The sequence below is a fragment of the Eucyclogobius newberryi genome, unplaced genomic scaffold (genome assembly GCF_026437365.1).
Source record: "Eucyclogobius newberryi isolate DKJ021-1_F unplaced genomic scaffold, fEucNew1.0.hap1 SCAF_6, whole genome shotgun sequence".
NCBI classification, from domain to species: Eukaryota; Metazoa; Chordata; class Actinopteri; order Gobiiformes; family Gobiidae; genus Eucyclogobius; species Eucyclogobius newberryi.
The window spans coordinates 19,069,384-19,082,092 of NW_027316278.1; the positions used below are offsets into that span (position 1 = coordinate 19,069,384).

Consider the following 12,709-nt stretch of genomic DNA (forward strand, 5'->3'; position numbering starts at 1 on the left):
TCTCCCTAGTGTGATGTCACTACTTTTTCTCATGTTTTCTCCACAAATACCTAATCAATTGGTGTAAAACTATAATTTATATATAGAACAGAAAAAAACTGTCATATGCATTTTAAAGAAAACATTTCCTATATAGTTTGTATAGTTTTTGTCCTTTATGCTCTTGAATACATTTGCTTTGGCTTTTTTTTTTTTTTTTTTTACACAATTGATACATTTTTTCTATGTTTAGAAAATACTTTTCATTGAGTCCAAATCAGTTGTGCTCCCAATACTTTGAAATTGTGGGAATGACTCTAAAAAAAACTAGCCATTTAAGCAACGTGCTAATACAAGCACACAGGTGCAATGATGGAAGAAATGCTAAAAACGAGTCTGGGGCCCTGCGACTTTATAATGTAATTAAATTAAGTAAGATTTATTTTTGTAACACACACAATCACAGTAGCAGTTGCCTCGATGGAATGAAACAGAGAAGCAGATTAAACAATGTTCACAGGGATTAAGCAAATGGATTTGCTCCTTAGACGCTTTCAAACTTAGTCACAAAGCCTATGCTCATAGCTGAGTGGATAATTTTCATAATCAATAACTGTAATTGCAGTGGACTATAAATGTGTGTCTATACTCTGGAGCGGTGTTTGATCTTGCCCTGAGTTAACCTGTTCCTCCTGCAGATGTCAGCAGCACTGTCCACGTGTGACACACAATGAACCTGTAAAGTAGTTTAGTGCTGATCTTGTATCGGAACAGAATGCTTCTTGTGGTAGTTTAGAGAAAGTGTGTGACAAAGACAGCCCTGCTCTCGGTCTCCTCTCCTCCGCTCACTCTTATTGCCATGGCGATGATGTTACAGTGAGTCACCTCCTCCTCAGTTCCACAAGGAACAGACCCAGACTGGGCTCTGTTTCCACGGAAACAGACTGGGGGTCTCCCCAACCCCCACTGGCTCTCAACTGGTTCAGCTCTGCTCAGACCTTCCTGTTTCTAGGTTGTTCTGTCCTTACTTTGTCTGTTCTGAAAATAAGGTTTCTTCTATAAGTTGTTAGGCCTTTAATTGAATGGCACCTGGTCCTGTCTATTTGAAAATACTTTCTGAAAATGACTGACATTTTATGCAAACAATTACAGTCCACAAGTGTAATATTCATTCATATTCTGATCTTTTCATTGTCACAAAAACCAAAACGTTTTGCGTGAGGCAGGTTTACATTAGGCTCCAATGATGTGGATTATTATAGCATATTTGTTAAAGTTAAAAAACCTTGTGTCTCAAAAAAGTTTAAAATGTAAAGAAAAAGGAAACTGAAAAGCAAACTAGCAGCAGATGAATAAGTGCTTTTACAGAGAGCAGAGTGAAGATGTTTGTGGCTTGTGCCTCTGGGTTTTGCTCTGCTCTTTGGCTGCAACAGTCGTGTGCTGATATCGCTCATCTCACACAGTGACACAGCTACTGTGCTCCGCCTTGTGCTGTGCTCCGCCTTGTGCTGTGCTCCGCCTTGTGCTGTGCTCCGCCTTGTGCTGTGCTCCGCCTTGTGCTGTGCTCCGCCTTGTGCTGTGCTCCGCCTTGTGCTGTGCTCCGCCTTGTGCTGTGCTCCGCCTTGTGCTGTGCTCCGCCTTGTGCTGTGCTCCGCCTTTTGTGCTGTGCTCCGCCTTGTGCTGTGCTCCGCCTTGTGCTGTGCTCCGCCTTGTGCTGTGCTCCGCCTTGTGCTGTGCTCCGCCTTGTGCTGTGCTCCGCCTTGTGCTGTGCTCCGCCTTGTGCTGTGCTCCGCCTTGTGCTGTGCTCCGCCTTTTGTGCTGTGCTCCGCCTTGTGCTGTGCTCCGCCTTTTGTGCTGTGCTCCGCCTTGTGCTGTGCTCCGCCTTTTGTGCTGTGCTCCACCTTGTACTCTGTGAGCTCCAGAGGTGGGTACCCAGCTACATTTACTCAGTTACATTTACTCAGTTACAATTACTCAGTTACATTTACTCTATACGCTATATTTACAAAAAGTTTTGGTGAGTCTTTCCACTGTGTGTAATTCTATAGTGATAAAAGTGCTGAATGTACAACATTAAATGATTAGAACCTTCTTACACCTTATGTGACACCGGCAGAATGTATCTTTTTCGTAGGTTCTAACTGAGGATCATCTAAGAGAGCATTTTCACTTGCACATACATCAAATTCAAATTTAAACTAAACTGTGACTAAACCCAGAGCAAAACCATGACAAGGCCAGTACTAAACATTTAGACCGATCAGGACAAATATAGCAGGACAATTTATCTGAAAACTAGTATCATTTTATGTATTAGAAAGTAAAAATACACATTTATATTTGATGAAAAATAAAATGTATTATTTTTAATTGATGTAAATAATCCAAACTTATAATTTGCACACTCCCAAATGCTACTGTTCAGAGGCGGCACCAAGAGGGGGGCGTCTATGGCCAGTGCCCCCCAAAGGTTATGAAAAATAGTACGGTAACATACAAATGACTACCACAAGTGTCTAAAATAATGCTTTAAGACAAGGAATTCCACATTAAGATTTATAAATCACTACAAGATGATAAATACATTTAAGCAAACATGGGAAACAGCCTGGAGTCGCCCCAGTATTTGTTTGGTTAGAAATAAGTCTGCTGTAATTAACCTTTTGAAGTGAAAAGCACCCAAACATAACAGAAATGTTATATAGCCAATAAAACATTATCCTATGCAAAAAACAACAACTTATGATTCTCGTCCTTGTGCAAATGGAAACGGCTCGTTCAGTATCGGGAGCACACTTTACAAAGCACTTAACAGAACTGTAAACGGCCTCTGTGATGCCTGAAAAGCCTCTTCTGAGAACGCGGATCAATAACAATGCCTTTCTGTGCACTGGGTTCATCAGTCACTCTCTATCTTTCCCTTTTAACATTAGATTACTGTATTAATGTCCACGAGAACTTCTCCAGACACTCGGTGAAGATATGATCGACGTTACACGCGCTCACAAACAAGCCAAAGCCGGGTAAACAGACACACACAGACGAGTCAATACTTTCATCGGTTCAAATGGGGATAATGGTGCAAATCAAATCAAGACGTGTCAATTACAGAAACCCAGTGTGGGTCACTCACAAAACAATGTTGGAGCTAATCAGGCCTTTCAGTAATTAGCCATAAATATCAGAACAAAAGGCAAAAGTGACATAAAAAGCCATAGTAAAATGCACTATATATGCAGTGGATGGGCGGATGTGCCTCGTGGAAAGCGCAGACAGTTGATTGAAGGTGACCTCAGTCTAATTAGAATTAGTCTAAATTTAAATGGCTGATTACATCCCAGTAAGCTGCCCTGAGTAGGAAAGCAACACTAAAATATACTCAGAACCTTTTATGCCGCGTACATTATGTATTTATTACAATGCCATATGACAGTAAACACATGCAAATAAGTTATGTTACATTGTGGATTTGCCAACCATTGAAATGTTTGGTTGTTTGTATCAAAAAAACGCTGCTACTTATGAGGACAAAAGTAAAGGAGAAAAATAAAATAAAATAGACATTGTGGGTAATGCTGAATCAATGTGTGAAGCACCAAACGCTGCTAATCTGAACGATAGATGAGTAAAAAAACAAAGAGTTTTGAGACCTGTTGCAACTTAATTCGTTGTTCTGATATTAATTAACTGCATTTCACAGTTTTCCAGCACCATGCGCCCCTAACAATATATAGAAAGATCAGGTTGCCATTCCAGGTGTGTTTTTGTATTGTTCCTTTCATTTCCCCGCTGCTGTTTTGCTCCATTCTGTCAGTGGATGAGGTCGCTGCGCCCTCTGCTCTCTCCCTCGCCTGAGCCGCAATGACATCACCACACAGCAGTCTATTCATCATTATGTTCATCAGCATCACAACCCCACACACACACCAACAGCAAAGAGGATAAAAGAGGGACGTCCAATATATCTGCTAACAGCGCAGAGGGAAGGGCCAGAAGAAGCGAGGGAGCGGGGGCTGTGGACGATCGCGCTGGGGTAGGCAGAAACCTCTGACCTCAGGGCCAACAATATGTCTCAATAAAGCGCAGAAGAGACAAATGTGATGAGTCAGACCGGTGGAGGCTGCACACAAAAACAACTAAAAAGACAAACTCTGCCCCCGGGGAGGGAGCTGCACTGTCTGATCACAGGTCCCAGTGACCATCGAATGAGCTCATGATCCTGAAACAGCAGCTAATTCACCTTTATACAAGTGCACGGACAGTATTATACAAGTGAAAAACTAGAACTGTCATCTTGTTTCATTTTCTTTTGTCATCCATATTGTTGTTACAATTAATGAAATAATATTGCCAGTACAAGTTAATTTGTTGGTTTATAGGTCTAGAAGCAAAATCATTTGAAAGAGTCAGTGAAGGTCTAACTGTCAAATATCTGATCACTGTCCAGAACTCTCTAAAGCACGAAGTCACTCCATTTAGATGTCATTACTTTGCCTTGAATGTGCAGTGAGTAAAGCATTAAACTCAGGCGGCGCCACCAGGCCAAGTTACAGGTTAGATCTATGGAGAGGCGCACAGTAAACAATAAAAACACCTGTAATTGGAATCAATACTTGATGTTTAATGCCATATTGTGGCAAGCTGGTGACGGACCCTCCTCCAGAAAGGTTACTCACAGTGAACTCTCTTTAAAGCTGCACTGTTAGAAACACTTGGGCCTTATTATCATGTGTTTATTATTAAAAGTGTTTTGTTTGTTGTTCACTCACATAGTCATGGAAAGCCTTGGCCTCACTCGAGTGTTCGCACGTGTCTCTTCTCTCTGGAGCTGCACAGTACAGGTCCCAAAACACACTGGAACAAGACATGTCAATGAGCAAATGTAGAAACCACTTCCGTAGAACAAAATTGTTGAGAGAAATGATTTATAAATGAATGAAAGTGTAACTGTATTCCTCTTACCACCACCATGAGTGAAGGAACCCCGGAGGCTCCCCTAATGTGATATTTTTCTCCCATCGGATCTGCACGGAGAGAGAAGACAGATGCTTCCCATACATTAAAGTGTAAAGACAAGTTGGACATTTGAATTAGCCTCATTACAAGTGAATTCTTCTTAACACATGCCATTATGTAATTGCATTATAATCTTCAAGACGCGAGTCCTTAAGTGGGTAAGTGAGTCTCGCTGCAGCTAAAAGCCTGTCTATTCATAAAGAGCTGAATATATCTACAAGTGCATTGTACTTGTCTGAAGATGTGCTCGCTCAAAGCCGTATATGACTAACCTCTCTACAGTCGAGCACATCTTTCCATTTATTTCTTATTCTAAAACAGACAATGTCCCTGGCTAAACAGGGGCACGAGATAAACTGATATAACTCCCATAGAGCCTTGTCATTCTTACACATTGCCTTATAAATGACAAGGGCGGCACAGATTTTTGCATTTGTACATGTTTTATCATATAGTAATAAACTGGATGCATTGTTAGAATGTATTCTGTCCTAAAAGAGATCTATAGTAGAACTGCTTCTCAGTACTGTCTGACTGAAAATGACTTCTGCTGGTTTAAATGTCTTGGCTTGAAAAAATGCAATGAATTCATTAAATGATCAGTACTAATAATTTAGTCAGACATGTGTTGTATACTGTAGATCTATGTTTTATTACCATGTATCCATTTCATAAAACAAATGTTTATGTTTTATGACCATCCAATCTAGGGCTGAACAATATCTGACAAACACTGCAACTGCAATTAGATGTGTGATTTACATTTAAAGACTAAATCAAAGTGTATATTTTAAACATGTCCAGAGTATCAACATTTGTGAGAAGATTTAAATATAAACTAATATAAGAACGATAGGCATTTAAACTATAGCATTAGAATAAGACAGGATATTTAGGTGTTTTTAAAAGACTTACATAATTGAAGACTTTGCAATGTGCTAATTAAGACCATTCAAATTGTGATTTTGATTTAATCATGATCTTTAATCTAAACAGATATTTACATCCATCTTATACTACCACTATACTAAATACACATCAGCTAAAGAGGAACAAACATGACATATCTCATGTTCTCCAGGACTATTGCACACACTTCCTGTCAGGATAATGTCTATTATAAATAACATCAAGTTTTAAAGATATTTTAGATAAAATGATGTCTTTGATCATTACTTACCACATATAGCTGAATAGCCTGAGTATGTTTTTAAATATTTTAAATATATATATATTTTTAACTTTTTTTTAATCCCTGTGGGAAAAATGAATAGAAATGTATTTCTGGAACAAGTGGTGGGCGGTCACTGCTCCATTGCCCGTAGATCCTGAGCAGCACAAGCTCTGTTCAAAGTTGTCATGACCGCACTCACTCCGGTCATGATAAGAGGAAACTGTGGCGGGCTTTTGCTTCTTGGTGTCTGGAACACCTCCAGCTCTTCTGACAGTTTTACTAGACTGTAAAGTCAGTGTCTTTTCTTACTGGAAAAACCTCATTCATCAGAGTGCTTTAGATGCTATAGCTAATTATATGTGAGTGTATTTAGTCTTTCAGCAATACTGGAGAATACTTGCAAATATCCGAGTCTGATTAGACTTACTAATAATGCAGTGCTAATGTTAACAGCCCTGTCTACTGCTGCTGACCTGTTGGCTCAGCAACGAGAGGCTACGATCATTGAATTAAGTGTAAACTTACTGGGAGTAATGTTCAACGATCACACAAAAAGGGTTTGGAGCTCACCTCTGATAAGAAGGTCTGTGCGGACTTCTGAGCTCCGACGTGCAGTAGATACTCGTACACATACAGCGCTAACCTACGAGAGGAAAAGGAAAAGTGATCAGAAATAACCAATAGAAGTCCTCAATATGGTATAAACATACAGTGTAGACCTAGATCTGGACAAAAACAGTGATTACTTCTTTCAAATCTAGACTTATTCCAACATGTGACAAAGTTCAACTCTATGTTTCCCAAAAATACAATCTTGTGGGTCTGAAGTGCTCTGTGACACAAAGCTGCTGCAGTCTGTTACAAATCTGTCTCAAAGCAGAGACATTTTAACTCTGTGTGAGCCCTGGTTTGCCAACAACACTTAATGCTAACCTTGTAAGACATTTGTGATGTTCCACACAGGAAATATCCACCTGTTAAAAGAGCAAGCAGACTGTGAAGTGTCTCTGTGATAAAACGCCTCACTTCCACAGTCCACACCGGGGTTCCTGAAATACTTTTCCAGGGGATTTGATCACAGCAGGAATTCATTAAAGCTGTGATTTGTTCATCAATTCTGTTAGTGTTCAGTTCAGTGGGTGTGAGGGAGAAAGCTTAAGATACAGGACAAATACACTGTGTCTTGAGTCATGGAGGTGGGAGATGTATCAATAATATAGATATATGTGTGGTTCTGAAGATTTGCTAATTTGGACTATTGTGTATATACAATAGAAAATGTATGTGAAAGGCAGCAAGAAAGAGCTGATTTAAAAAGGAGGAGAATTGAAACTTGGATTCACTTTTGTGCAATAGTCTATTTATACCTCAACCAAGACCAAGGTTTGCATATTAATGATGAATTACAAACATATCTTTTGATTATTGATGTCTGCCCCATCAAAAATATACATTGACATATGTGTGTCAGTATTACCCATTGAAACTCTCATAAAATGCAAAAAACAAGCAAACATTGTACAATTAAATACCCACAATAATATTTTAACATGCGTCAGATTTTCTTGTTTCATACATTTTTTATTTGTCTATTTTTGAGCCACATATAAAAAGATAGTAAGAGCTATGATAAAAACACTCTTTTATTCAACATTAAAAGTTCAAGGACATAACAGTCCCAGTCAAACATGAGTCAAGTCTGACCTTAATAGGGTTGTCAAAAGTATTGAAAGTCACATACTATAATCAATACTAAAAGTAGTATCATAACTAGATACTCATTTGAAGGGTGTATAAAAAAATATTTAAAAATCTCATTACCAGGACAAAATTTGACCTTTCGTGATCAGTTTTAGAATGACCACAATATTTAATAAAACAAAATATATTACCAATAGGCATTTTCGCACATAACAATACGAAGAACTACAAAGTATAATCCCAAAGTCCCCCTTGCTTGAGTTCACACAACAAGAATGGCTGAAAGTGGCGCTAACTGGCTTTATATTGAATTAAGAGGAGGAAAACAAAAGTCTTGCTTTTTTTCTTTCTACTTCTTTTGAGCACATAAAACTGTTATGCACAAAAAAACTCAAACCAATTGAGTTAAATTAATTACTCACTAATTATAAATAATTGTATTTCTGGAGCTACTGAGTCCAAGTAATTTATCCTGTGGATGATAAGTGTTTGTGTAAGTTTATAATGAAACACATTCCCCAATATAAGAAGTTCCCTGGTCTCACTGAAAAGCACCTGCCCCAGAGCAAGAGAACAACTCCCCAAAGTGTGGCCCCCGTCCCGAGTCCCTACTCTGTGTGAACAAAAAAAGTACCAAGAACTGAAAAAAGGTTTGTAAAATGCAAAAAACCCTATCGTTTTGGGGAGAAAATGTCAGTTTATTGTCTAAAACCTTGACACACAAAGAGAATTTTAGGTATGGAGAATTAAGTATATTCCTTGATATCGAAATTGTATTACTTATTGTGTAACTTATATCACAATATCCTCACTCTTCTTCTGGACCTTTTTAGAACTGCTTAAACGTTCCGATCGTGTCTCATTAGTTTCATAATCTGAGGTGCTTCCTAAACACAGTTGTCCATCTGAATAACAGTAAACAAGTGTGTTATCTCAAAGGCCCTCGCTCCCCAGACAGCTGCTGTGGCCCACTGTTTCCAGCCTTTTTGCTCCCGTTTTGTGTATAAAAATAACTCCTCTAGACGTCTACCTGTCTGCTCATGATGTACTGCCCGCTCCCTTGTGTCGTCCGCCATCTTGGTTCAACGATAAAATGATGAAGAGTAGCTGGAATCTCCCTGCCTTCTCCTCTTCCTCCTCTGTCCCCAGTGGCTCTGATGTTTAACCACAGAAATTGAGCCAAGACTGCTGCACAGGGACAAGGTTAACTGAACAATGAGAGGCTTGACAAAACTCTTGACACCTCAACAACCGATATGAATAAAAGATGTTGACTTTTTTATGGGGACATTTCCGAGGAACAAATGTGCTTGTGTTGCAGCGTTTTGTGCCAATGTATTCTACCCTTTGAGCCAATGTCAAACACGACGACATGTGCGCGGGTGTTACTAATGCCTCACTATCTCGCGCTTACACACAGTCGGGCCGGCGCAGATGCTGATGCTGAATGAAAAGAATGACCTGTGCTCATAACCGATTCAAGGGTGGACCTGCGATCGATGTTACAAGAGCTCCAACAGATAACAACTGGGCTCTACATACAGCCAATGTCCAGAAGAGTGAAGCACAAGGAGTTACACAAGGTGAACATAACCAACAAACTTCTACGTAAATGTTGTGGACGGTAAATATTGCAATAGCTACTAGAATGTTTCTCTTTTAGGGGGGTGTTGTATCTGACCCTGTCTCGCAATGGAAGCCACTTCAGAAAAATAAGTAGTAATTGTTTTTTTGGACACATTCAAGACAGTTTTTGACATGAAAACATTTCTCCTTGAGCTAGTTTCAGATTTATTTTTGTATTTTAGGATTATGTGTACAACCAAAATAAAGTACAGCAATTACAATTGTGTTACAAATAAGAAAAAATGTCATGATTTTATGATTATTCACAATTTGTCAAATAAACGTGGACACTTTAAATCATTTGATCACACTGTTCAATGGATTTATTATGAAATAAACTTTCTGCAGTTATATTAACTTTTCAAGAGATTAAAAGGGCTTCATCTGATTTGTACTGTTTTGAAACGTAAAAAAGTAATATATGTGGACTGCAAAGAGTTTAAAACTAACAAGTTATTTTTTCCACATTTCAAAGCTGTAAAATCAGGCACAATTCTTTTAAGATTACGTTTACGTTTATTTGTGTTGACAGTCTTTCTTTAAATGTCTTAAAATGATATTGCATCAAACATTATAAGAGTACAGGTTAATCTTCACTTCCCCTGTTGCAATAAACACAAAAACAAACAAAAACACAGTAATCTTCTAACTTATTCTTTAGATAGAGCAGGTTTTACCATTGTGCATCTGCTATTTTACTTTGAGCCTTTGAGAAGAAAGCAAATGGCAGTGCCTCGTGAAGCACCCTTTTTACCCAGATCAGCGTTTAGAAGGGACCAGTAGATCACTGCTAATCAATTTACAGCACTCCCATGGCGATCAAAGCCTGGCTCTGACTCAAGTCGCGCAGCCAACGACTTCTCTGATTGGATTTGGCCTTTATAGATTAGCTGGGATTATTTCACCCTTGTTGAAGATGAAACCGGAAGCCATTATGCTGTGATCATTATCGACTAAATATTTACAGGGCTTGCTGACATGCAGACAAAATCTAACATTATGATTAGTTTACGCCATTTACTCATAAGTGTTTTAATTGTCTATTAGCAAGCAAATACAAATGTGAGGGTTTGATATGCCAAAGAAGAAAGGGTTAGGTTATTGAGAGATATCACACAAGAAACAGCATTATATCTTAACCACTGCAAACCAGAAAAGAGATCGTATTATATAGTCAGGAGTGACACTGGCACAGCCGCAATGGACATATAAATACACATTGAAAGGAAGAAAAGATAATAAATTACATAATAACAAACGTTTGTTCTTGCACTGGGTTGATCCTTTTAACAACACGTGTTCTCATGTTGTTGGCTGATTCTGCTTCGGGCGAGCGTGTTAACTACCTCAGGTAACTAGGTCAGATCACACACTTACAACATGGAGCAGTCCGTGAGAAACAAAGGAGAGTGCTGGGGTGACAGAGAGAGTGAGATGAAAGCCTCTGGTTTGAGGAAAGAGGTGCAGCGGGAGGATTAGAAACCGACAAAAAAGAAAAAGTGCAGAAGATGGAAGTGATGGGTGTGAGTGGATGTGCCCCAAGACGAATCCTCTGGAGATCTGTGAACTTTCATATTCTAATGTATCAGCTTCTCACAGTAGTGTAGTGTCTCAGTTAGCCAAGCACCCCGCTGTGACCTTCTTCAGCAAATTAACACAACAATTCTCCACGGGTTAAAAAAAAAGCTTAGCTAACCTAGAATCAAGACATTCTCTAAAAGAAAAGGCAAAGAATATAAGATGCATTTAGCTGTGTGAGGTGATAACAACAGAACAGCCTTTTGAATCAAGTGCATTGTGCATAACAATGATCTCTGCATCGTTGAAGTAGTTTGCTTGCATTTATTAAAAAATATATAGGTCATTAAAAATATATGAAAAAATATATTATAATGGTGCTGCCTCTCCACAGATCTGACCTGAAACTTGGCCTGGTGGTGTGTCACCTACTTTTATACTTTTAATGTCGTACTGTGGAATATTCCTGATGAAGCAATAACATCTCCATGGAGACCAGCAGGAAGCAGACCCTTCACCTGAAAACTAACATATATAACCAATAAGAGCCTTCATTTTGCAACTTATTGTAGAGGAAGAAATGAGTCATTATCTCAAATTCAGCTAGAAAATAAGCTCAATCTTCCACGACACTGGTGTAAGACTCACATAAATTAACTTTCTGATATTTTGATGTGAAGCCTGGAGACAATCAGGAAGTGTTTGGTGATTTCCCGCTCAGTCACATTCTATAACGTCTCAATGTGATGCAACACAGACAGCCACAGCAGCAACCACGCCTTTAGCACCTTTCAGCCATTCAAAAGAGTCACTGCGACATCACAAGTGGGGGGGGGGGGGGGGGGGGGGGGGGGGATTCTCCATGTGCAAAAACATTTACTTGTCTTGCAGTTATTCAGTTTGTGGTATCTATTGCTGAAAATACCTTGAAAAACAGACATTGACGTGCAACTTATTTTGGCGTCACCCCCTTGTCTCCATGGAGATGTAATGGTTTAACGCCATACTGTGGAACATTCCCCTGCAAAGCAATAACATCATCATGTGTTGGAGACGAGCACAAAGGCAGGCCGACCCTTTAAATCTGTCAGTATCGGTGCAACAGTTGGCCCACATTAGATGGCACTTTGATTAATTAGGCAAGTCCAGCACTTTACACAATTAAGCGCTAAACGACTGGACTTCATTTATTAGCAGACACAGACAGGGGAGCGCTGTTGTGACGGTGGGGCAGTGGCGAGTAGAGCGTCGAGCCAGGATAAACAACGACAAATATAGACCCATTACTCATGTTCAATAATTCATCTCAAAGCTTCAGGAAAACAAGAGGAAAAAACGACACCACACAATCCTTGTTAGACACCAGGTTTAAATATTCAAATAAGTTGGGGATTTTCATATCAGCAAAGTGTGGTTAAGGGTTGTTCCTGAATCACGATACTGGAATGCTCAATCGTTCATGTTCGGTGCTTTAAGCCGGTAAAGGTTTTTTAAAGTCGTTGAAAATAGTACAGCAAAAAGGGGAGTGAAATGACGCACACATTAAGTACAAGAAAAGGCAGTAGTCGACAGGTGGAGCACAGCACATATGCCAGGCTCCGTGTGCAGCCGGCCGCAGTGTCGTGAGTTCGAATCCCGACCCCGACAATTTACTGTATGTCCTCCCTTCTCTCTCATCCGCCATTTCACACTTTC

At 39.4% G+C, this 12,709-nt stretch overlaps 1 protein-coding gene across 4 annotated transcripts in view; it reads right to left on the reverse strand.

Moving 5' to 3' along the window:
- LOC140346814 (single-stranded DNA-binding protein 2) overlaps positions 1 to 12,709 on the reverse strand; it is a 42,251-nt gene that overhangs the window by 12,858 nt on the left and 16,684 nt on the right. For 3 of the 4 annotated variants that reach the window (XM_072433016.1, XM_072433014.1, XM_072433015.1), the window contains exons 2-4: positions 6,740 to 6,812; positions 4,942 to 5,003; positions 4,749 to 4,833 (exon numbers count right to left, since the gene is read on the reverse strand). In XM_072433016.1, coding sequence (XP_072289117.1) covers positions 4,749 to 4,833; positions 4,942 to 5,003; positions 6,740 to 6,812 — 220 coding nt within the window. Of the gene's footprint in view, positions 1 to 4,748; positions 4,834 to 4,941; positions 5,004 to 6,739; positions 6,813 to 8,900; positions 9,164 to 12,709 lie in introns of those variants that run through there. The other variant, XM_072433017.1, reaches the window with a different exon arrangement.